The 24,109-nt window shown below is 27.6% G+C and overlaps 3 protein-coding genes across 3 annotated transcripts; 1 reads left to right on the top strand and 2 right to left on the bottom strand.

Annotated features, from left to right (window-relative positions):
• Positions 1-78: 78 nt before the first annotated feature.
• LOC105142597 (17.4 kDa class III heat shock protein-like) lies at positions 79-990 on the bottom strand. Its single transcript, XM_011050300.1, has 2 exons — positions 913-990; positions 79-824 (listed from the first exon to the last, which is right to left on the bottom strand). The coding sequence occupies exons 1-2, from the start codon at positions 943-945 to the stop codon at positions 564-566; spliced, it is 294 nt and encodes a 97-aa protein (XP_011048602.1). The 5' UTR covers positions 946-990; the 3' UTR covers positions 79-563.
• Positions 991-9,082: 8,092 nt separating this feature from the next.
• On the top strand, positions 9,083-10,031 carry LOC105142596 (uncharacterized). Its single transcript, XM_011050299.1, has one exon. It carries the CDS (start codon positions 9,199-9,201, stop codon positions 9,604-9,606), a length of 408 nt encoding a protein of 135 aa, XP_011048601.1. The 5' UTR covers positions 9,083-9,198; the 3' UTR covers positions 9,607-10,031.
• Positions 10,032-22,961: 12,930 nt separating this feature from the next.
• Positions 22,962-23,357, bottom strand: LOC105142628 (uncharacterized). The gene has a single exon (XM_011050347.1). It carries the CDS (start codon positions 23,355-23,357, stop codon positions 22,962-22,964), a length of 396 nt encoding a protein of 131 aa, XP_011048649.1.
• Between the last annotated feature and the right edge of the window lie 752 nt (positions 23,358-24,109).

Here is a 24,109-nt window from a genome sequence, read left to right as displayed (position 1 = left end):
CTGTACCCTGGGAATTTAGGCCTTCGCTGTTACCCCTGAATCTTTGACTCGAATGCTTTGATGGGGGGGTGCATTGCTTTGCCTCTTCTCCATCTAGCAAATATGGTGATTTTTGTATTTATATTGCATTCGATTCCATGTCCTGCTCTTCTGCTCTGCCAAGACCGATCAAACCGCAGAGCATCAAAATTTGGTGACGGCTCAACCTTGAACTTGCCGAACTCAACCCATTTAAAACCATATAGCATTGCAAACAATGCTGAGCGCGTTTCAACTGCGATTACATAAATTGGTTTCAAATCTTGACACCGCACGGGTTTGTTGCACCATCGTCATCCACATTTACCATAGCTTAAGCCTAAGATGCTTGCAAAATCATATACTTCAAGAAGACAAACGGAACAAAACCCTAATTAAGAGCTCATTAAGCAAACCATTATCTTTCTCAAATTTTCTCTCCACTCTTCAGTCTCCTTAATTTCAAGAGATAGTAATAGCAACTGTCTGTCTTGGGTGGTGGAGGATGCTTCTCAACAACCACAGGCAAAACCCCGGTCTCACATTTAGTAGTAATGGCGGAAGACACCATGGCATTCTCGGGCAACCGGCTTCTCAACAACCACAGGCAAAACCCCAGTCTCACATTTAGCAGTAATGGCAGAAGACACAATGGCATTCTCGGGCAACCTGAACTTCCTCAGCAGCTTCTGAGGTGCCTTCCTTTCAAGCCTGATGTACTTGTAGGCTTCCTCATCACCATCTTCGCGTTTCCTCTTTCCTCCACTTTTAATCACCAGAGTATTCTCATCTTCAACAGTCACCTGTAGTCAATAAAATTGGTTCAGCAACAAAGATGTTCTTATTTAAAAAACTACAGCAAAAAATGGAACATTGGCTATGCGTACCATGAATGATATCAGACTTGGACAATCCAGGCTCATCCATGTAGAAATGTACTCTTTGGGAGTATCCAAAATGTCGACAGGAATATTATTGCTCTTGCTCATCTTCTCAACAAATTCTTCCTGTAGTCAGTAAATAAAGGGTGCTTGTTTCTTGTGAAAGTTGGACGAGGCAAAATGAGAGAAAGACGAAAGTTTACTGGCAGGAGGCTGACTTAAACTGTTTGGTTGCTAAGAAAATAGTGGACTAAACATACATATGAACACACATAAAAGCAGAGAGGAAAGTTGGAGAGCGAAGAGCATGGAAAAGTCCCTGGTGGTTTCGAAAGTGCCTTCGTGTCCATGCGATACGAGTTTTTAATTGTCTATCGATAATATTTGTGACCTGATCTGCTTTGTGAGGAATGCAATGTTTAATTTGCGCATCATCTGGCTGTGATGGCTGAATTTATGATCTCAATGTTCTTACAAATCATTTCTCAAAATCTCTTCCTTAATTTGTACGATGTACCACAAAACTTTACAATTTTTCCTTTTTACGTTATTGAATTTTCATCATTACCAACCTTAAATATATTGGTATGAGTTTTAAGTAACCATTACATGTCCCCAAAAGTTATTATAGAAATTAAAAAGTATGATTAGTTTTTAATTTACTGAATATAAATTTTAATATGTATAATATTTTTCTTATTACATTACAATAGATTAATCTTTGTTAGAAAAGCATATTTAATTTTGATTTATACGTAAATGATTCGAATTATCTTCCTCTCAAATAAAAGAATTAAAAAGAAAAAACGTGATTGTTACATGACATCTACAACTGTAAATTTTTTTCCTGCTGCAACCGCGGTCAATTAGAACCACGTTATGGCAGAGAAATAACACAATTTAAATATAATTTTTAATATTGGTTTTGTTTTGTATAACAGTTGTTTGGTCAAATCAAAGCTAAAATACATGTCTCTTGAACATTAATTAATATATACAAAATTCAATTCCAAAATCCTGTAAAAATTAAATCATCAAGAGATGAAATTTAAAATTCAATAACAACATATATATATATATATATATATATATATATATATATATATATATAAAAGTTGATATAGTAGCAGAGAAATAAAAAAAGAAGGAAAGAATGAGTCACTTAGAATACACTAATGCTTTATTTTTTACATAACTTGTACCATTAAAAATATTTTGATAAGATAATTTTAATTATATCTTTTTATGAACTAGTTATATTTTAAATTAAATTAAATAGTTACTATTCAGTTTTATCTCAAGAGTTATAAATATCAAAATTAATTATAAAAATTAATTCAAGGATGAATTAGTTTCACTAATATAGTAAGTTTGAAGTTCATAGTTCTAAATATTATTTTTTGATATTATAAATATTTATATAACAATATTAAAAAAACAAATAAGAGAATTCTTTCACCATAACTTAATTTACTACACAATAAAACCCCACACTTATAAATATTAGAAGAGAGTGTTTCTTTGCGATATGAGATAAACATATATTTTTATTTATTTATTTATTTACAAACTACACAACAAAGACAACCAAACGAGGTGTAATTACTTCTAAATTAATTCAAAACAAACACCTAACCAATTATGGCCTAGTTTTTTGGTCTTTCTAGGTGTGTTTAGAATTGTTTTGTTGAGATCTTTCTAATAATATCGAGTGTGTTGAAAAAAAAATTCTAATGTATCTCTAATGACCTATTCTTTCCTTCCTTTTTTTTTCTTCCCACATTTATCTCTCCTACCACAGCCACATCAGCTTATCTCCTATCTCTTTCTTAGTAATTAGATCTTGAATTTCATCTCTTCTCTATTGAATTTTATAAAATTTTAGATTGACTTTAGTACATGTTAATTAATTTACATAAGATATAGATTTTAGCTTTGAATAAACAACTGTTATTTCTAATAGCTGTGGTGTGCAAAAAAACATATTCATAAATATGGTTGTGTTCAAACTGTACCATTTTCCAAATATTTTTTGAACTCATGTCATTCTCCCCAAGCTTTTACCAATCTATGTCATTTTAAAAACAAATCTCTTTACCATGAATACACCTTTTAAATAATTGAGCTACCATGTATGTATTAAACTAGTAGGTTGAACCGTATCCTATCGCAAGTTGGATTAAAAACAATTTTACATAAAGAAAGAATGTGCAAGCGTTGTTTTTTTAGCATATTTTTTCAACAGTAAACTGAAAATATAATGTGTTTTTTTAATAAAATAAATTAAAAATTATATACTTCAATAAATATTTTTTTATTAACGTTAACCAAAAATCAAATCAAGAAGTTGAAAGATAGATACCAATTAAGATATTTGATCTTGTATTACTCTAATTTTTTTTAATTTAATTATATGACAATTAGTTCTTTTTGTATGAAAAGTAATAATTTAAATTTTATTGAAATAAAATAACTAGCAACTATAATTCCTCCTTTTCTTGTTACCTTTTTTTTTCTAAAAAGAAATATAATATTTTGTTATATGGTCCTTATTTAATACAAATAAAAAGCAACTAGAAATAAAAAAAAGAAAAAAAAAAGGAAGAAGAATAAGAAGAAGAAGGATGATTTGTAATAAGAATAAGAATGATACCTCTCTAATTGAATGACACTCTATTTTTCTTTTAGGCATTTCTGTCATAATATTTGTTTGTTAGATAATATCTTATTATAATCATAAAAGTAAGCTTTAACTAAAAAAAATTATAATAATTTAGACATGAATATATTAAATAAATATAATAATAATACATCATCCACCCCGTTGTTGCTGTAAAATTTTTGAAAATATTGCCAAATTAGCTTGGCTTGAAAAGTTAATCTAGAGACCCCTACCCCAATCCCTTATTTGGCTCAAGTTTTAAATTAAACTAGATAAAAATTAACCCGAAGTAATGTAGCGAGTCCAAACATGACTCGGTCAAAAACCTTGTCGAGACAACATTATTTTGTTTCAACATAATCTAAGCTAATTCTAGTTAACCTGCTAAACACATGAGTCGGGTGATGAACCTAACAAAATTTAATAATTTTTTAAAAAATATTTTTTTAATTATATAATAATAAAAATAAACACATAGAAAAACCACCAAATAAAAATTAAAAAAAAAAACAGTACTCAAGTGCATTCTAAAAGAGGGCATGTTAATGTTATAAGAAAAATGTTATAACCTTATTTATAAACACATTTAAAATTGAATGGTATTTTATAAAATAACATATAAAATAAAATTTAATAATTCATTTTCATGAATTTTAATTTAAATTGAACAAAAAATATAAAAAAACACACAAAGGTCAAGCACTGACCTATTAAAAAGAAGGGCAAATGTATAGGTTTGCAAGGCTAGGACTACATGTTTGGTTACAATATTTATGTTTGGTTACAATATTTGTTCTTTTTCTTAAAATGAATGGCAAATATGTTGTGTGTAGTTGTACAAATGAGCTTTGTCATTTTGATCAAGAAAATCTATTTTAAGCTATTTTTCTGCTTGTGAACATCTAAGAAGCATCCCATAAACCTTAATAAATTTATATTTAACCTCAAAATAATATTTAATTACTTTAAAAGCAAAAAATCAACGTGAATAAAAATTATATTATTCATGAGCTAGGATCTAATTGAAGCAAAAAATCAACGTGAATAAAAATTATTCATGAGCTAGGATCTAATTTTTTTAGCAATATAAAAGGTAAAAATCATTTAAATTAAACCCTGGTTAGCAAATAGAGCTTATTAATATTAAAATCAATATTTTTAGCTATGAGAATGTGAAAAGCTGATAATTTTCTTTCTCATTCCTTATTTTCTTATAATTCTCCCTTTTTTTAAATGAAATTTTGAACTAAAAGATAAAAATTTCAAACTAAATGGACTAAAAAAACTAAAATATTTAGGGATCAAAACTTTCAAAAACATCCCTCATGAACAATGGCAAAAAAAGAATAAAAAAACATGTATTTTTACTTTAGAGTAAAACTTCATTCCCAAAGTTTTAACTTTTTATAAGCAATAAAATTTAATTTAATTTTATAAAAATTAAGCATTAATCCAACACCGAAACATTGTTTTGACACCTCGCGAACTCTATAACAAATAGATCAAAACAATTCATTAAATTTAATTCTCAATCAATACAATATAAAAATAAAAAGTTCATAAATAAAAAAATGCTTAAAATATAAAAAAGGAAGAATACTATCCCACTCAACAATGTTACAAGCATGGCGCGCAATACCTTGCATCTAGTGGTTCCACCATTCCTGTGAACGTAATTGTGATTGAAAGCGCAATACCTTGCATCTAGTGGTTCCACCGTTCCTGTGAACGTAATTGTGATTCCATGTAATTGTAATTATCCAGTCTTGATTCTTGCATAGTCCTGTCTGGGCATGGCGTCTTGGGTTTGGCTTGTTATACATTTTTTTATCTCCGGCTGTTTTCACAATATTACCGGCAGATCACATGGAAACCACAACCTGGACCAGATCCGATCTCGTGGTTCCCCACAGCACAATATCTGTGTTCCTCAGTACATGCAACATTGGAATCGTCATGCAGCTGTGTGTTTGATCTCATGTCTGCTTTAAAGCTCACAAGCAGCGTATATGCTCTTCTTCCTTTCTTCTTCCTTCTTATGAATGTGTCCTAATTAATGATCTTGTTAAGCATGATCTGACAATGATTAGGAGCTCATGATCTCTTGCATTGCACATGGTATAACCCCCGGATACCTACAGTAATCTCTCCTCTCTTTTTTTAATTATCAGAATAAGATAATTTCTCTATTTTATATATCGAAAAATAATAATTACCCACAAAAATTGTAAAATCTCAAAGTTAAAAATTGATCGTGTGACCTCCTTAATCATATCTTATGGCTAGTCCTAATCACTTGTGCTAATTATTATAAATTAAACGAGTTGAGGATGCTTTAGTTAATTAGTGATAATTATCACAATAGATCCAACAAAAAAACCAATTCGCAATAGAAATATAAATATAAAATTGGAGGGGTTTTTTTTTTTAGAAATATATTAAAATAATATTTTTTTTATATTTTAAAATTTATTTTTAATATCAGCATATAAAAAAATAGAAAAATAAATTTAAAATAAAAAATAAATTTTTAAAAAATCATATTAAACTATAATACCAAACACCCCATGCTCGAGAGCTGTCTTGGTGTTCGGAACCATAGTAAACGGGTACACACAACGTACCATTGATTGGGCCACCAGTCATAACGATTGCACCTCTGCAGTAATCATGAACCTAGACCTGGTTAATCCCTGAGGTCCCTTGGATCACCAGAAATCGAAGCTTCATTTCTGTTTTCATTAAATTCTTTTTACTCTTCATTCAATAGTAAGTAGTATTAACTCATAATTTACAGATAAATTCATCCACGCTACAGTTTAAGAGTATGTTTATTTTATTTTTTTCAAAAATATGTTTAAAAAATTAAGTTTTTCTGTTTTAATTATTTATTTATATTTTCATATCATTTTGATATAATCATATAAAAAATAAATTAAAAAAATTATTTTAATATATTTTTAAATAAAAAACAATCATTACCACAATATCAAATAATCTCGTAATCATTAACTAGTTTGTTACCCGCATTATTCCATAGGCAAGTTAATTTTTTTTGTTTACTTGGAAAAAGATATTGAGACAATATCAATATTTTTAAAGAAGTAAAAAAGATATAAGATACATGTCATTTACTTAACTCAGTCCAATAAAATTGGTTAATTTAATAACATGATAAAAAAAATATAGATAATAAACAAAAAAAACAATAATTAATTATAAAAACTAAATTGATAATATTATACTAGCAAAAACAAAAAAAAGTACTAGCAAAAAAAAAAAAAAAAAGCTTGTTAGAAGTTCCTTACCGCTTTACTGTGGGCACTACCCCATCATCATAAAAAGGTCACCATGATGGTTCTAATACTATAATGAAAGATTGTATAACGACGTCAAAAGAAGTTGTATATATAATTAAAGCAATGTCTTGAAAAATAAATAATGAAAAATTTTATAAAGTGAAAAATAAGAAAAATAAAAAGATTTGAGATAACTTGAGTCGTTTTCAAAATTAGTGAAAAATTCTATAGAAAAAAATAAAAAAATAATAAAACACAATTTTTAGTGAAAAATTCTATAGAAAAAAATAATAAAAAATAATAAAACACAATCTTTAATTAAATAAATATTGAAAGATAAAACTAAAAAAAGCATAAGTTTGAAAAAAGAAAAAGAATAAATTAACCCTAGACGAACCTCCTAAACTTGGGTTAATATCCCAACTCGTAATTCATGGAATTCTATACTTGAGTTTAACCAAGAAGCTTATTTTCCAATAAATTTAATGTTGAAAAATAAAATAAAATATTTAAATCTAAAAAAATTGCCAAAGTAATAGAAATATCAATAAAAAAATAAAGATCAAATTTGATATAAAAATAAAATAAAAAAAATATTGAAGGGTAAAATAAAAAAATAAATTCAATCAAGAAAATGATTAAAAAAAACAAATAGCAATAAAAAAAATGAAGACTAAATTTGATAGATAAAAAAAAATTAAAGGGGAATGAAATTAAAAAAATCATTTAAAAAAAACAAATAGTAATAGAAAAAAACATGAAGTAAATCTAAAAAAAAATATAAATTGAAGGATTGCTTTTAAAAAATATAGAGGTTTAAGTGTGAAAATCAAGGATGAAAAATAAAATAAAAAGATCACTGATACCAAGCTGAAGGTCTGTATAGTGATGAAAAATAAAATAAAAAGATCACTGATATCAAGATCACTTATATCAAGCTGAAGGTCTGTATAGTATATGCATTAATTGAATGGAGAGACTTAATTCAACATGTTGGCACTTGCAATGTGTAATTTATTTATTTTTTTAATAATATTTATATTTGTTCAATTATAAAAGTATCATTTAATTCAATAATAACATTTTTTTATTTTCAATGTTAAGTTTATAATTTATTTTGCAAGAATTTTTGAAAAGACACATTTATCCCAACAGTCAAGACAAATGGCATGGTTATGGTGAGAAATAGAAAAAAAATCATTTTACTATTATAATTCACAATATAAATATATCTAGAGTTACAATATTTGAGATTGGTTAAACCACCCTTTCCTTTTAATTTTTTCCTTGTTTGATAATTACTTGCAAGAACTAATGTGATTTTTTCAATAAAAACTAGATTGGAAGAGTGATATTAATTTTTCTCCTGTAAATTAATTAATATCTAGCTACAAAATCAATATTACTATCACAAAATCAGAAGTCGGCAATCAAAATATATAATTAAGACAATGATTGAGACAAGAACTTCTTTGATTAGTTGAAATTATCAAGTGCCAAACAATTAGGCATGAGTTCTGTTCTGTTCTGATGGGAACCAGTTGGTGTTAAGAACAGAACCAGTTGGTGTTACAGATGGGAACCATTGGCTTCTTACCAACGAACAGCTTCGAACGATATTTGACTAATTAAAACAGAGAACCAACACCCCTACTGGCTAGTTTGCTTCTGATCTCAATTATCAATTTAATTACACTTTCAAATCTTTTTTTTTTCTTTTAATTGTGCGGAGACACATAATTAAGGGGTAGCATCAAACATTACGAGAAAAGGGCAATTATATGATCTTGAACCACTAGGTTAAGATTCATTCACGTGGGATTGCAACTGCCAGGTCCCCCCCGTATTAAATTGGAAACCAGATATACACAATTGTGATGTATTTTTTATTTTAAAATATATTGAAATAATATTTTATATTTTTTAAAAATTTATTTTTAATATAATATAATCTGAAAAAACTAAAAAAAAAATTAATTTAAAAAATAAAAAAAAATGAAATTTTTTCTAAAATAATTTTGAAATGCAAATACGAGGAGATAATGTCAGCGGGTAAAAAAGGAAGGTAAAAATAAAGATTTCTCGACCAAAAGCACCCACCAAAGGCCAAAACAAAGCAACAAGCTCTTAGCTGTTATGTGTCAAACAGTGGGCCATGCACGTATATGCCTGTTCCTCTTCTCTCTCCTCCAGCCCCTTCCTTTATATAGGAACCTTCCCCTCTCTTTCTCCTCATCAATTCCTCTCTCAGACCCTCGATTTTCTTCCCACACAAAATCCTCTGCCTTTCTTGTATTTCTTGATATACGAGGAAAAGCAAAGACACACAGATAGATAAATGGAAAAGTTTTCCAAGTTAACAAAGCTCAAGTCCGCGATAAAGAGATTGCCATCTTTCACCAAGATAGGCCGCACAAATAGCTCCATTGCTGCTTTTAACAACGATCATGATCAGTATGATCAGTCTGAAGATCACGTCGATGGCAAGATTTCAAATGGACTTCATGCAGTTTATGTTGGAAAGTCAAGGAGGAGGTATCTTGTACGTTCCGATGTCATTTGTCATCCTCTTTTCCAGGGTTTAATGGACAGGTCAGGTGCTGGTTCTGGTGATGAAGAAGATAATCAAGTGGTTGTTGTTGCTTGTGAGGTTGTTTTGTTTGAGCACTTGTTGTGGATGCTTGAGAGTGGTGGCTCTCAGTTGGGGTCCATGGAGGAGCTTGCTGAGTTCTATTACACTTGCTGATGATGACGGTGATGGTAAAAGTTTGCTGTAGTAAAAGAATATTAGAGGCATTCAAAGGAAAATAATCAAGTACTGTACTAATTGAGCTTGATTGTGAGGATAACCCATTTGCTTAATGGTGGATTGTGCTGTTAAAGAAGGTGATTAGCTAGGGTTTTTTTTTTCTAAATTTTTTAAAAGTATACAGAGATTAGGTCATAGGTCATGAAATCAAGTTTTTATCTCTTTAAGCTTCTAGAAGCCATTAATGCACTCCCTATCTCTTGTACGTTTATCTTTATGCTTGAAGGCAGCGTGAGATCAAATGAATCACAACAGGACCACGGCAACATGTATGGTTTAGGTTGGCAGTCAAATCAATAGGATCTTCTTGTAGTTAGTATGTTTTAATGTACATGTTTTTTTTTTTGTTGGAAACTGTTAAATTCTAAAATTGTTTAGAGTATTTTTACAGTTATTTTTTAAAGTATTGTTTTTATTAAAATAATATTTTTTATTTTTAAAAAATTACTTTTAAAATCACCATGATTCAAAACATTAAAAAAAACTAAATTTTCTTAAAATACAGTATAGGATTTGGGAGCGCAACTTGTATAAAGAAAAAGAAGAAGCCATGAGCATGGCGGTTCGAGGGTGGTGGGGGCACATTTGCTTCCTTAGATGTGACGCCAGCTTTACTGTCCCTTTCTCCAGAATTAATACATGGTGACCCGCCTGTATTCCATTCTTTTTTCCCTAGCAAATAAAGAAGAAAATACTGAGGTCATCTGTACATTTCTAAAAGAGAAATACAAAATATGAGATTCGGAACATTGAGTAAATTAAGTTTAACAAATTTGACTAATTTAATAACACAACAAAATATGATAACAATAAATAAAGGCAAAAAAAACTAACAATAAAAAAAAAATACAGAGAACCTCTCATATGAGCTCATCTAAGTTAACTCGTCAAATATGTAGATTAATTACAATATTGGGGTAATTTTATCAAAAAAATTAAATAAAATTATAAATTTCAATTATTAAATAATTTAATGTTAAGAGATAAAACTATATTTTATTTAAAAAACATGATAAAAAAACTAAGTCAAATAAGGTTAAACAACTAACCCTATAATCATGGGTATAAGATTAAGATAATACCAAAGAAAGAAAAAAAGAAACATAAAGACCAATTCTCAATTAATTAAAAGTTAAATGATAAAATTAAAATAAAAAATTATTTTTTAAAAATCAAATGTTGAAGGATATTTAGATAACAAAGAAAACATTAATTGAGAATGCAAGAACCCCATAGAAAATAAAAATAAATAAATTTGAAGCTCTATTTTTAGCTAATAAAAAAATAAAGGTTGAAATTAAAGAAAAGAATATAATCCTAAAAAAATAAAAAAATAAAAACCTATCTCGAGTCTATCCAGGACAACATGTAAAATCTATGACTTAGTTGTAATATCAAGACATCTATGTTGAAAGCAAATTGAAAAAAATTATGAATTTTAATTATCTAATAACTTAATATTAAAGGGTGAGACAACCTAAGTTATTTTTAAAATCAACAAAAAAATCCAATAGAAATTAAATAAAAAAAGGAAATCAATCTTTAATTAAATAAATATTGAATGATAAAATTTAAAAAATTTAAACTTAAAAAAAGAAAAAAAAACCAAATTAACTTGGACGAATATCCTAAACATGAGTTAATGTCTGAAATTCACAACTCTTGAAATCTAGACTTGAACATAATAAAAAAGCTCAATTTCCAACTAATTTAATGTTAAAGATAAAACTGAAAAAATATTAATTTAAAAAAATTTAAAATAAAAAAATAACAATCAAAATAATAAAGATCAAGTTTGATAGAAAAAAAAGGTGGATGAAATCATAAAAAAATTTTAATTTTAAAAATTATTTTCAATAAAATAAATAACAATAAATAAGGACTAAATCTAATATATGAAAAACTAAAACCAGATGAAATTGAAAAAAATATTAATTTTATAAGTTATTTCTTATAAAATAAAATAAAAATATAAATCAAATTTAAAATAAATAAATTAAAGAGCTATTTTAAAATGTTGAAGTGCCAAGCGCAAAACACGAGAAGAAGAAAGAGATAAAAAAAAAAAGCAATTAACATCAAACCAGAGGCCTATTGACGATACATGATATTACATCATGTATGAGGCTTTGAGATATTTAAATATTATCATGGAAGATGGTATTTGATTGCGGGGCTTAGCACAACTATTTATGTTATTTTTTTTAAATAATATTTGTATTTTTGTTTTAAAAATTACCAAATAATTCTTAAGTGAACATGAATATACCAAAAATACAATAATGAAAAAATAAAAATGCCCTTAAACCCAGTTTAAGAATTTTTTAATTTTAAGGCTCATTTACTTAATTATGATCTTGAATGATTTTTAAAAAAAGATTAAAAATAAGAAAATCTTGTATATTATCAATCTGAATATAATTTAGATAGAGATTTTTAAGACAGCAATCATACTCACAAAATAATTATTATAAAACGAGACATGAGATAACTTGCCTTTGTTTTGGCCCTGTTACTGGAAACGAATCTTGAATTGTGTTTTAGAATCTTTTTCATTTTCTTGCGGGATAAACATATTTAGATTTGTTTGATATTTTTTATGAAAAAATAATATCAAATATAGTATCTGTTTGGTGTTGCGTTTATGCTAGAGTTTTAGTATTTTAGTATTTTTTATTTTTAAATTATTTTAATACGTTAATATGAAAAATAAATTTTAATAATTGAAAAAATATTATTTAATATACTTTTAAACCAAAAAAACATTTTAAAAATTGACATTAACCACGCCATTGATGAGTTAGAGGATTGGTTAACTGAGATATTTTATAAAGGTCAATGGTTCCTACTATAGTCATCTCATGGTCTCTCTTTGAATCTTATCAAAATTCTAATAACTATATACTATTATTAATAAAATTATTAATATTTTTTTAATAAAAAATTAAAACAATAAGACTTGTGCTGCATGCAAGCGCTTACTTCCTTTCACCTACTCCTTCAGCATGAAGTGGGTGTGGTGAGTAATAACTTTATTTTATGTACTTGATTTTTTTAATAACAAAGGGTATTCTTAAATTAATTCACACGAGATTAAGTTCTTTTTTAATTTAAAAGCATATTTTTTATATTGTCCTGGTACACTTAAATAATTTATTTTTTTAACTACTAATCTCAAAATTTGAATTCAAAAATTTGAGAGAGGGAGCATACCGCAATATCTTTAAAATTTCTTTATACATACAATGTTGATTGAAATTGTAGTTGAATGCATTTTTTTTTAAAAATAACTTTTTATAATTTTAAATTGTTTTGATCTGCTGATATTAAAAATAATTTTTTAAAATAAAAATAATTATATATATATATATATATAAATACTTTAAAAAACAACTATTACCGATTCTCAAATACCATATAATTCTTAAAAAACATGGTATATTTAGGTTTGCTCTCAATACAATTGCAGATAAAAATTAGGAAGCAAATGTTCATTATTATACTCAATACTCCGTACATAAAATTTGGGACAATTGGCTAAGCACCAAAATACACAAAGCATTTATAATTAATTATTAGTCTTAGGAAGCAAGGAATAGAACATGTGGACCTAGAAATGTGAATAAGTTTGTTGAGTGTACGCAGGGCTGGTTAACTGCTACAGAAAAAAAAGAGTTAGGAAAATATATAATATAAATGGAAATGATTGGGTGGTTCGAGATGCTTCTATTGGCATCCACAATGATTATTGTATACTTGATGATGCTATTATATGTGGTTTAAGGAACATAATTAACTTTTTGACAAAGACCACCCAAGTACTCACAGAATGGAATGTCAGTGTTCGAAGCTTCAGTTGTCAAGGGTTAATAGTCTATGTTGCGGGGAGTTTAATTTTCTCATAGTTGTCTTGAATTTTTATTTTCAAAAAGATAAATTTTTCTATTAATACATATCTTGTTTATCTTAGCCAGTGACCCAATACTATGTTTTTATCTAAAAATATTGTTTATGTTTTTTTTTTAAATATTTATGATTGTTAAAGAAAATTAAAAATAATAATAAAAAAGTATGTTTATAATTTGTGTGATTGAAAGCTAAAAAAAAAACTATAAATATTATAAAATCAGGTTCCAAATCTGTTTAGACATTCTAATAATAAACAAACTATTTCAATAAAAATTTCATAAAAAACCTATTATTATTAGTATTATTTGAAGATCAAATACATAATAATTAAAAAAAAACTATTAAATTAAAATTAATAATACTATTTAAAAAGCATATTAAAACTAAAAAATAAGTGGATCCAACAAATGCTTTTAGGAGTGTAAAAAAACAAAGTAAAAAAAAAACAAAAACAAAAAACCACCAAAGGGTTAAGCCTACATACCAAGTCCTGTTATCTATATTTTTTAATTAAAAATATGAATAATAAGTTGTTCACCTTTTATTTTTTTGAAAAACAAAATTAATAAACAACAAGTCATCTATCATAATTTAAAAAATAGTTATTCCTCCAAACTCTTGAACCAACAACTTTTTGTTTGTCACACGCCTAACCATCTAATTTAAAATTTGAATTTTATATTAAGGTGATTCATTAGTTATATAAATAGAAAAATACCATAAAAATATCCATTTTCTTTTAATGTTGTAAGTTAATTCTCCCACTAATTAAAAAAAAAAACAATCAAGTGAGTCATCATCTATTCAAATGTTATCCCATATCACAACATGAACACCCTTTTGGTATTCTCTCTCTCTCTCTCTCTTTTAATGCTGGAGATGTCCCTCACAAGTACTGAAACATGTACCAAAAGAAATTGTAATTTTTAAAAATCTTGAAAAAAAAGAAGAAAAATCCTAGAAAAAAAATTGATACACGAGAAATAAATGAAAAACTTGCAAAACCTGCACACCATTAATTGCAACACTTATACTACAGATATAGAAAACATATTTTGATTCATTGTCATTTTTATAAGTTTTCTTTCCAGTGTTTTCGATGGATTTAATTTCATTACAATGTGTGACAAAGAACCCAATAAAATATTGGTGAAATAAATAAAAATTTAATTATTTGATTTTTTTTCCTTGAGAAATAAGTGAGATAGTATCATTAATATATAAGGACATGCAAATGATTCCATTATAAAATTATATTTTTTACATATAAATAATAAAAACAATTAGATTTTACCATTGAGTTTTTGGACCATGTGGATGTGGCGTTCTATTGTCTTTAAGGGATTAAGCTCCCCCAGTTTAGAAGGTAGCCGATGTAGTCATGAGAACTTTAGACAATAATGAATTTTTTCATGGGTTGCCTCTTACGCTATGGTGATTAAGTTTAAATGTCAGCTTCTCTCTATAGGCTCATGTTTCGTGCAACACAAATTTCCTCATGAAAAAATAAACTATCCATTACTTAAGCTAGTAAAACATAGAAGGGAAAAATAAAATACAAGAAGAGCAAATAAATTAAAATTATAGAAAAATATTTTTTTAAATGATAGGTGTTTTTGTATGAAACTTGTTGAATTGTTTTTAATTCTACTTCTAATGGCTCAAGGTGAATTATTTTGGAGTTACTTACCTGATGATCAAGATATTTATAAATTTTGACCATGTTTTTTGATTTCATGAAACATGAAAAGTTATGTTGTAGTTATATACAACATACTGCATGAAGTTATATTTACCAGTGAATGATAATATTAGTAAAGAGATTGATGTTTGGTTGTGATACTTGTTATGCTATTTGTAAAGAAGCTAGTGATTAATTGCTCTATATAAGATCAAAAAATATCTACTAGGTGAGAAAAGTGATGTATTCTTTATATATAAAATTTTATGTGTACTTAATAATGTAGCACTAATATATTGAGAATAAATATCTTGAGGTGTGTGACTTGTGTGAGGGTGAAAAAAAGCAAGAACGGGAAAGAGAAAAAAAATAAAGAGAGAGATAAGGTGTGTGAAAGGGGAGAAGGTGTGTTTGAGAAAAGAAGTATAGAGAAAGAGAAGGAATGTGAGAGAAAATGTTTGTGAGAGAGAAATCATATTTTTGAATGTAAGAAAGTGTGTATGTGTGAGAGAGAGGGAGGACGGGGGGAGGTGAAGCATAACCTTTTATTCTTGGTAGATAAAGGTGGTTATTTATTTGGATTAGATCAAATAACTAGCATGTATGCTTATTTATACTAATCCAAATGATCTTTTTATACACACACACACAATATCATTTATACACTTTTAAATATTTTAAATAATCATGTTTGAAATATTTAAAAATCAAAAACAAGGGAAAAAACTTACTTGTTTTGTATAATTAATGTTATTTTTTTATGATTTTTGTTAACGTCCCTAAAAAAAGATCAGTATTTATTTATAAGAGAGATATGGGTTTGATTAGTATTTTTATTCCTCTCACAATTGAGAAAATTATTATTTATAAAGTAGAGAATACTTTATGTGAAAGCAATATGTAAGCATTGTTTAAGAAGATAATATATGGAGATATGAAGATTTCAATGGAGATCTCACCATATAGATTTTTGTTGAAGAAATTAGAGACAAATCTAGAGATATAGAGATCTTATTATGAAGATTTTCGTTGGAGATATTGAAGATATGAAGATGTATTACTTATTTTTATTGAAAACTTCAAAAGATAATGGAAATACAATTTCTAAAAATTATAAGATCTTGGATGGTGCATCATTGGATATTTCCCTATTGTTTTAGGTTACATTTTTTTCCTTGCATATTATTGGATGAATCCCCTAAAAATCAATCTTTATATCTTTTTTTTTCAAGGCATGACATTCCTCATTATCATAACTATGATCGTGGTGAAAGTGACAAAATTTGATAAGATTCTTGGTGTTCATGCTATTTTTCATTGGAGGTAATTATTGCTCAAATTCTTTTCCCTTAATGGTAACCAACACCTTAAAATGTGTGGTGGTCAAAGATATGATCATGAGCTCAAAAATATCAAACGATTATGAATAAATCATTTAGTGCTTTTCTTGAATGTTCTTGTAAGAGATTGATTGTATTGAAGAGATTTTTCTCTTTGTAACTATGAGTTTTGTTATCTGATCACATTTGCTTCTTTTATTCAAATATAATTTTTATTTATTTATTATTTAACATTGATGAGAGTTTAGTCAGTGAGATTATTTAATCATTTTATAAAAAGTAGTTATAAACTCTACTAATCAAGGCTTTAATGATAATGGATTTGAGTGGGTTCTTTATGTTAAGCATTTTCTCATTAAAACTATAGAAATATGCTCTGCTGCTTTATATTATCATTATATGATGATGAAAAGCTTAGTCATGCTATTTTCAATCTTGGGTATACAAATGTATAACTAATTTTTTAAATTTGTTTAAAACTTTACCTTGGTTTCTCCATGTATTTGAAACCTTTCTTAATATGCTCTTGCTATATTGTCAAATTTTTTTCTTGGATTTTAAAAGAAAATGATGATTTTAGGAAAAACTTGAAAAATATTGGTCTATAACAGGTCCAATGCCTATTTTGAAAATGACATAATTAACTCTTTTTTTTTTTTTATAAGGATCAATGTTAAAATGTCATGAAAGACTAGTCTCTATAAGAGACTAAATATTAGTTTTTTCATGAACAACCAAAATGACAAGTATCCTTCTAAAATGGACTGATGTCAAGACTTGATTTTATTTTTTTTATGAATAACCAAATCAATGAGTTTCTTACTTTTAAGGATCAATGTTGATTTTTTCACAAAATAAATATAAATTAAATAAAAAAGCTAAAATAATTAGAATAATTACAATAATCATAAAGACAAATTTGAAAGAAACACATATAGTAAATGTAATATTTTATAAGAAAGGATGTTGTAAGGGTGACTTTGTTATTTTATTAAGTATAATTAACCCCTTACCTGAATATCTAGAACCATTATACATTTTTGACTTATAATCTCCTTTAATTACTAGGTGGTGACTCCCAATTCTCCTCGATATTATTTCTCCCTCAACTTCGAAGAGTCTCAACGTCATAGTGTGATAGGGTTTACTGGAAATTGATATTTTTTTTTAATTTTTCTTTATAAAAAATTATCACAATATCATGTCTCAAGTCGTGGATTTAATAAGTTCAATAGTATTGAGTTAGATTTTTTTTTTTCTCATTTCTTTTTAAAATATTTTTGTTTCAATTTCACCTTTTAATATTATGTTGATTTGAGAATTGAGTTTTGTAATTTTATTAAGCCTGCTTTTCATGGGGTTATCATGGTCCCACAACTAGGTTATAGATTTAGTTTATTTTTGCTCAAGTTGGATGATAAAAAATTATAATGTCTAGTTTCTTTAAAGAATGTATTTTTAAGAATTCACATATATGCCGGCTTGGACAGACTCAGGCCAATTTCTTTTTTTTGTTTATGAAAATTGTTTTCTTTTCAATATTGTCATTCACCATTTTGTTTGCTGGGAATTGAAATTCATGTATTTTTTTCAATTTTTTTCTATAAAATTATCTTATTCTCATTTAATTTTTATTTTGTTAACAAATAAGATTATTGAGATGTTTTAGTAATATTGTAAGGATATATTTTCATAATATTTACAGTCGTTCATCTTTTGCATTAAATTGTTATTGATTTTTTTTATTTTATTTGTTATTGATATCTTATTTTCTAATCATATTATTAAATTAACTGACCTTATTAAATCCATTCAAGTCAATAACTATAATCTCATATTTTATTTTTTTAAGAATATTTACATCATCATGATATTTTTTTTACATTGAAAAAAATAATAAATTGGCTCGCAATATAGCGCGAACCATCTATCTAGTACACACACATAAAAAATAGGTAAGTAGTACTCTCCAACTCATATATAAGTGGAGCCAATAGATATTTTCAGAACGCGTTTAATTTTTATGGAGATAAAAAGTATACTACAGAATGTGTTTATTTTTGTATTCAAAAAGTGTTTATAAATTTTTTTTTGCTTTTAATTATTATTTTATAATTTTAGATTGTTTTTATGTAATGATATTAATTTTTTTAAAAAAATAATAAAAAAAATATTTTATTATATTTTTATATAAAAAATAATTTTTTTTAAAAAACCGCTATTATAATTTCATGCATTGACACGGCATTTACCAAACGTTTCTTTTTCAGATATTTTTAACAAAGTGTCTCCCATCCGCAGTAAATTTCTAAGAAAAACGAATACAATTGAAAGTTGAAACTGGAGGGGAGCTGGAAGACTCCTATAGCAAGCCCCTCGTGCGGCAAGGTGTCTCATAAACACCCCATCTAATTAACCAACAGCTAGCCATAGATCTATTTATTAGTTTTAGTGAAACAAAAAACAATTAGATTTTTCAGATGGTTTCATTAAGGGGTCTTCAAGAAAAAAAGATTAGCACAAATTTTGTAGTGAGATAGGAATACGTGGAATCTTCGGCACCACTCATCTTCTCTGTTCATATTCATAGATTCCATGTCAATTTAGTAAATGCTGGGATCACAATAAAAAACCCCTCAACCACTCGCTCTGCTGAAGATTCAGCACATAAAGGATTCATAGATTTCCATTTGACATCACTAATATAGGAGGAGAAGCAGACGGATCCAAGGTGAAAATGATTCCTTTTATGATGCATGAAAGCAGAAACACAAAGCTCAATCAATTGTTAAGGAGACATGGGACCATGAGGGGCTCGAAGCAGCAGGAGGAGGCAGTCTATAATCTGTGTGCTCAATGGCATGTTTACCACGGGCCTAGCCCACAGGATTCACCTTTTTGCCTCCTGGGTGGCATCAGAACTCAAGACGCAGCCTTGAAAACGCAGAATTTGCCAGCCCTTCTGGGTTGTAATTTTGTGTTCATGAGCTCTGTTGCTCTTCAGAATGACAGATACTGGTCTGCCAGCTGCAATCTTAGGTAAGCTGTCAATTTCTTGTTTGTTCACATTCACTTAATAGTCACCGTCGGCATGTCTATTCGCATCAATCTCAACCAATCACTGCTGCATTTAGCCACGACTTTTGGTCACAAAATATGGTGTCCTGTAGTGCCACCTGACCTTAAAATTTTAATCGATAGCAAATCAACATGAGGGCTGCTTGAAATTACTTATGATGTTTTTTAAAATATTTTTTTAAAATTGATTTTTGATATACAATTGAAAGATAATAAAAAAATTAATTTTAAATAAAAAATAATGTTTTTAAAAAATCCTATGACACTCGTGAACACATCGAGTCTGGTGGAAGCTACTTGTATGGCTGGCGTAGATTGGCAGGATATGGGATCTCATCTTCATATCAGATGACTTCATGACTTCCCTCTCTGGCCATGAGATTGATTGATGGATCATCTTATCTTATCTTACATATAATGAAAGACAGACTCCACAGTCCAAGCTTTTGATTAGATTTTTTTTTTCCAGCTTGTCCCGTTCTTGAAAAAAATAGAAAAAGATAACCATTTATTTGAATACAAATTTATGATAACTGGTATGTTGTTATGTTGTTACGCAATTGCGATTTATAGCGCATTGATATTATTATTTTTAAAATATAAAAAAGATATTAAAAATATTTGATTATTATTTGAATCTTCACAGCTAAGTAATTTAGATGAGACTTAAGTAAATATAAATTTAACATAACTTTTTAAATTTAAAAATAATAAAATAATATCAAAATATCTCCAATAATTATAAAAAATTACACAAAAAATAGTATAAAAAAACAAAAATACTACATGTGCAAAGCTTTTTTTTTTTCAAGGCTAAAGATGTATTTTAATTATTTAATAATTTATAAAAAATTGAAAAACCCCGCACAATATGTCTTGATTTTGTTAACATTAAGGGTAGAATAATATTTTTATTATACAAATAATCATGATAAGACTACCATATTCCCTCTAAACATTTAATGACCAATGAACCTATAAAAATATTAAAATGCCCCTATAACTAGGGCTTTAATTTTTTCAATCAAATCTCAAAATGATAATTTAACTTTACATAAAAAGTCAGCCTTATCCTAAGCCTTTAATCTTTGCATATACAATATTTTCTTTTCCTACAATATAATATATCAATTCAAAAGTTTAATTTTTTTTTTCATGATCATATATTTTAAATTTTCATATATATTAATAGTTATAATGTAAAATAAACTCTCTTTGTAACAAATTTTGACAATTAGATCATTCAACAACTTCTCAAATTTTAAAAAGCATGAAACTTTTAAAAATTGTCCAACACTAGCATGAAAACATAAAATTAATATTTTTATCTATAATATATACAAAAAAAAAAAGTTTATTTGTGAAAACTTGAAATAAATCACTTAAAACTCAATATTTTTTTCTTATTTTTTTCCTCTTTGAATATAACAAATTTATAAAATAAGTTGCATAAATAAAAAGAAATTTATAGTGAAGTTCTACCGCATATAAATGAAAAGTCCTGCTTGAATAAGGAAACCTTTGTTTTTGCAGTCCAATAATGTTGTTGAACAATTTTAAATTTTTTGACCTAAACGCTTGGGTCTGTACTTAAACTACTTGGGTCTGGCAAACTAGTTATTTGGTGACCATGCCAGATACAAGGTGCTTAGATATGAAAAACATGTCTAATTTGATAAATAAGAAACAAAGAGAACTAATGTGCAATTTAATAATTATGAGAGAGAGAAAAGAAAGGAAACAATAAAAATAATTGATCTCTAGCGACAATCTAATCATTATTTATCTAAACACGATACACCATGTGGAAGAGGGTATGATTGCGCTTCTAGTGAGACGATGAATGACTAACTTTAGTCACCAAGAAGCGCCACACATACTTTTTTAATAGTGCGAGCCCCACCTACTTGTCAGAGAAGAAAAAGAAAAAGAAAGCCAAAAAAACATCTTGTGAAAAGCTATGAAATTAAAAATAAACTACTATTACAATTCATAGTAAAAGATCTTTTAATCTATAATAATTTCTTAACATCATTTAGCTTTTGTTATAATTACTAATGATATCATGAGATAAGTTTTATAATTTTAGATTGGAGTTAAATAAAATATAAAACCTTTCAATTGGCTTAGAGATTTTTTATTTTTTTCAGATCTAATATTCTTTTTCTCATGATATTTAGTTTAATTATTATCTATCTAGATCCTAGATTACTTAGAGAAAATTACAAATAAAATCAATAAAAATTTTCAGATGTGACAAATAGACTAAACTACACGTCTATATCCAATAAATAATTAAATAAAACTTAAGAATGCATTAGGGTTTTTTCTTTTTAAATCCACAAATTGGCTCCCTTTCTCTTGGAAACCAATTTTCATTTCTCTAGGTAGAAACAACTTTTTTTCCTTAAAAATTTAAATTCTTCGATCTCTTTTGAATATTTATTTTAATTTTCATAAAATTAAAGAAAAATAGATTTGAACATAGTTATTGAGTTTGTATCCTATTCTTATACAATATTTGTATTTACATCTATTTCTTGTTTTTTTTGTATGAAAATTAACTTGTTTTAATAATTAATTGGTGTTCACAACTTTTTTTTTCAGGTTATATTTTTTTTATTTCATTATATTAAGTACATATATTATTAACATATTTCATTACGTGCAAAACACATTCATATTATTAGCACTTTTTTCTCCTGCATTACAAATTAACTTCAACATAAATATAGTTAACCCTAAACAAATTTTTGAAAATATTGGTAATAATAAACACCTAAGGACTCTTTGCTTTGAAAGAAAATAAACTATTCATAAAAAAATGGTAATTAAAAACGAGCAAATCCACCATCATCCACAAATTACTCTAATTCCATTAGCACCAAAATTGTGCTCTCTAATGATAAGCAATTAGTTATCCAGACACAATCTACCGGACAGGATAGTGATTAGCACTAAATCACCCGAGCTGTTTCGACTTTCAGTTAGGCAAATCTTCAGATTACCTAAAATCCAAAAATTAGAGGGCTAAGCTAAGCTAATTACCAATTCTTGTCTGGCTCCCTGGTCACAATTCTTCTCATGGGAAGTTTACTTTTACCAATCTAACCAAAAGTCAATAAAAGTAAGACATAAAATCCTCCAAAATGTAATGTTCGGAAAGTAATCTCCGTACATATGATGAACACAAAAGGAATCTGTGTACACAAGATCAACCAGCACTGCCCTCCATTTACCCCAGAGGACAAATTAAAGTAAACCGGCTGCTATATATCTAGAGATTAGGCGGATTCAACCCAAGTAACCTTTTCCTTAGCCCTAGTAATCATCCACTCCTCGAAATCCTTTGCTTCATATGCAATCATCAGAATGCCTTCATTATCAAAACCATATTCTTCAGCTGATTTATAGAGAAGCTCCAAAAAACCTGCATCACAATGCAGTTTTGTATGAACAATGAACCGCCTGGCATCATTGTTAAACCCTACGCTAAGATAATCATGACCTTTAGGCGGCAATGGAGTCGTAACTCCAAGTCCCTTCACTCCTCGAGCTCCAATTAGTTTGCTTAACTTGCTAGCTTTCACACCTCGAGCTCCATATAAAGAAATGCATTCTTCTGTTAAGTACTCTTGCAAATTACTGATATATTCTTGCCACCTAAGTGAAAGAGGCATTTATATTAATATTTCATTTATAAAAAGGTACATGCCGTGACCACAAAGTTAATTGATACACATAATGTAATTATTTCTTAACCAATTAGATGATATAAATTGAGAGAACAAGAGATTCCAAGGCTAGAAACTTGTGGCTAGATTTAGTTTGTCACTTATCTTGCTGTCATTGTGAGTTTGTGATCAACAGCTTTGCGCACAGGATCTTGCCCTAAATTAGGTGTAAGAACTTGAGAAGGGTTTAAATATTTACTGATAATCACCAATCTAATTTTCAAAATAATTTCAGCATTTCTAATAACCATCAGCTCATATGGATAAAAAGAAAAAATCGAAAGGGTTTGAATGCTGACATCATATAGTTTGGTTTTTGCTTGTTCACATCGAGTCGAGTACTCACTTCTTCGTGGTTCAAAATATATGTAAGCAAATCAATACTAGCTAGCTAGGGCCTAAGGGTACAACTCACGTACTCATTGTGTACAACAGGATGGAAGAAGGGGCCATGGAAAATTTTAATTTCTTTGGATGGTTTATGATTATGATGTCTCATCTTCTTTTATTTCTTCCTTAACCAAAAAAACAAATCATTTTTCCAGCCAAATTGAAACATAAAAAATTATGGGGCACGAAAGAGTCAAAATCACATATAGACATGAGGCATCAATTAACTAGAGAATATCAAGTTCAGTTCCAACAACCCTCCAAATTATATTAAAAAATGACTGGTATTTTCTAAAGTTAAATTAAAA

Source organism: Populus euphratica, unplaced genomic scaffold (assembly GCF_000495115.2).
Source record: "Populus euphratica unplaced genomic scaffold, PopEup_1.0 scaffold209.1, whole genome shotgun sequence".
NCBI lineage: Eukaryota > Viridiplantae > Streptophyta > Magnoliopsida > Malpighiales > Salicaceae > Populus > Populus euphratica.
Note: the sequence above shows the minus strand (reverse complement) of the source record. Positions and strands in the feature narration are given on the sequence as shown.

Coding starts and splice junctions, on each gene's coding strand:
- LOC105142597 (XM_011050300.1), bottom strand. CDS start 945: ATGGATGAGCCTGGATTGTCCAAGTCTGATATC. Junction 825..912: donor GATTGTCCAAGTCTGATATC/ATTCATGGTACG, acceptor TTTTATTGACTA/CAGGTGACTGTTGAAGATGA.
- LOC105142628 (XM_011050347.1), bottom strand. CDS start 23,357: ATGCCTCTTTCACTTAGGTGGCAAGAATATATCAGTAATTTGCAAGAG.
- LOC105142596 (XM_011050299.1), top strand. CDS start 9,199: ATGGAAAAGTTTTCCAAGTTAACAAAGCTCAAGTCCGCGATAAAGAGA.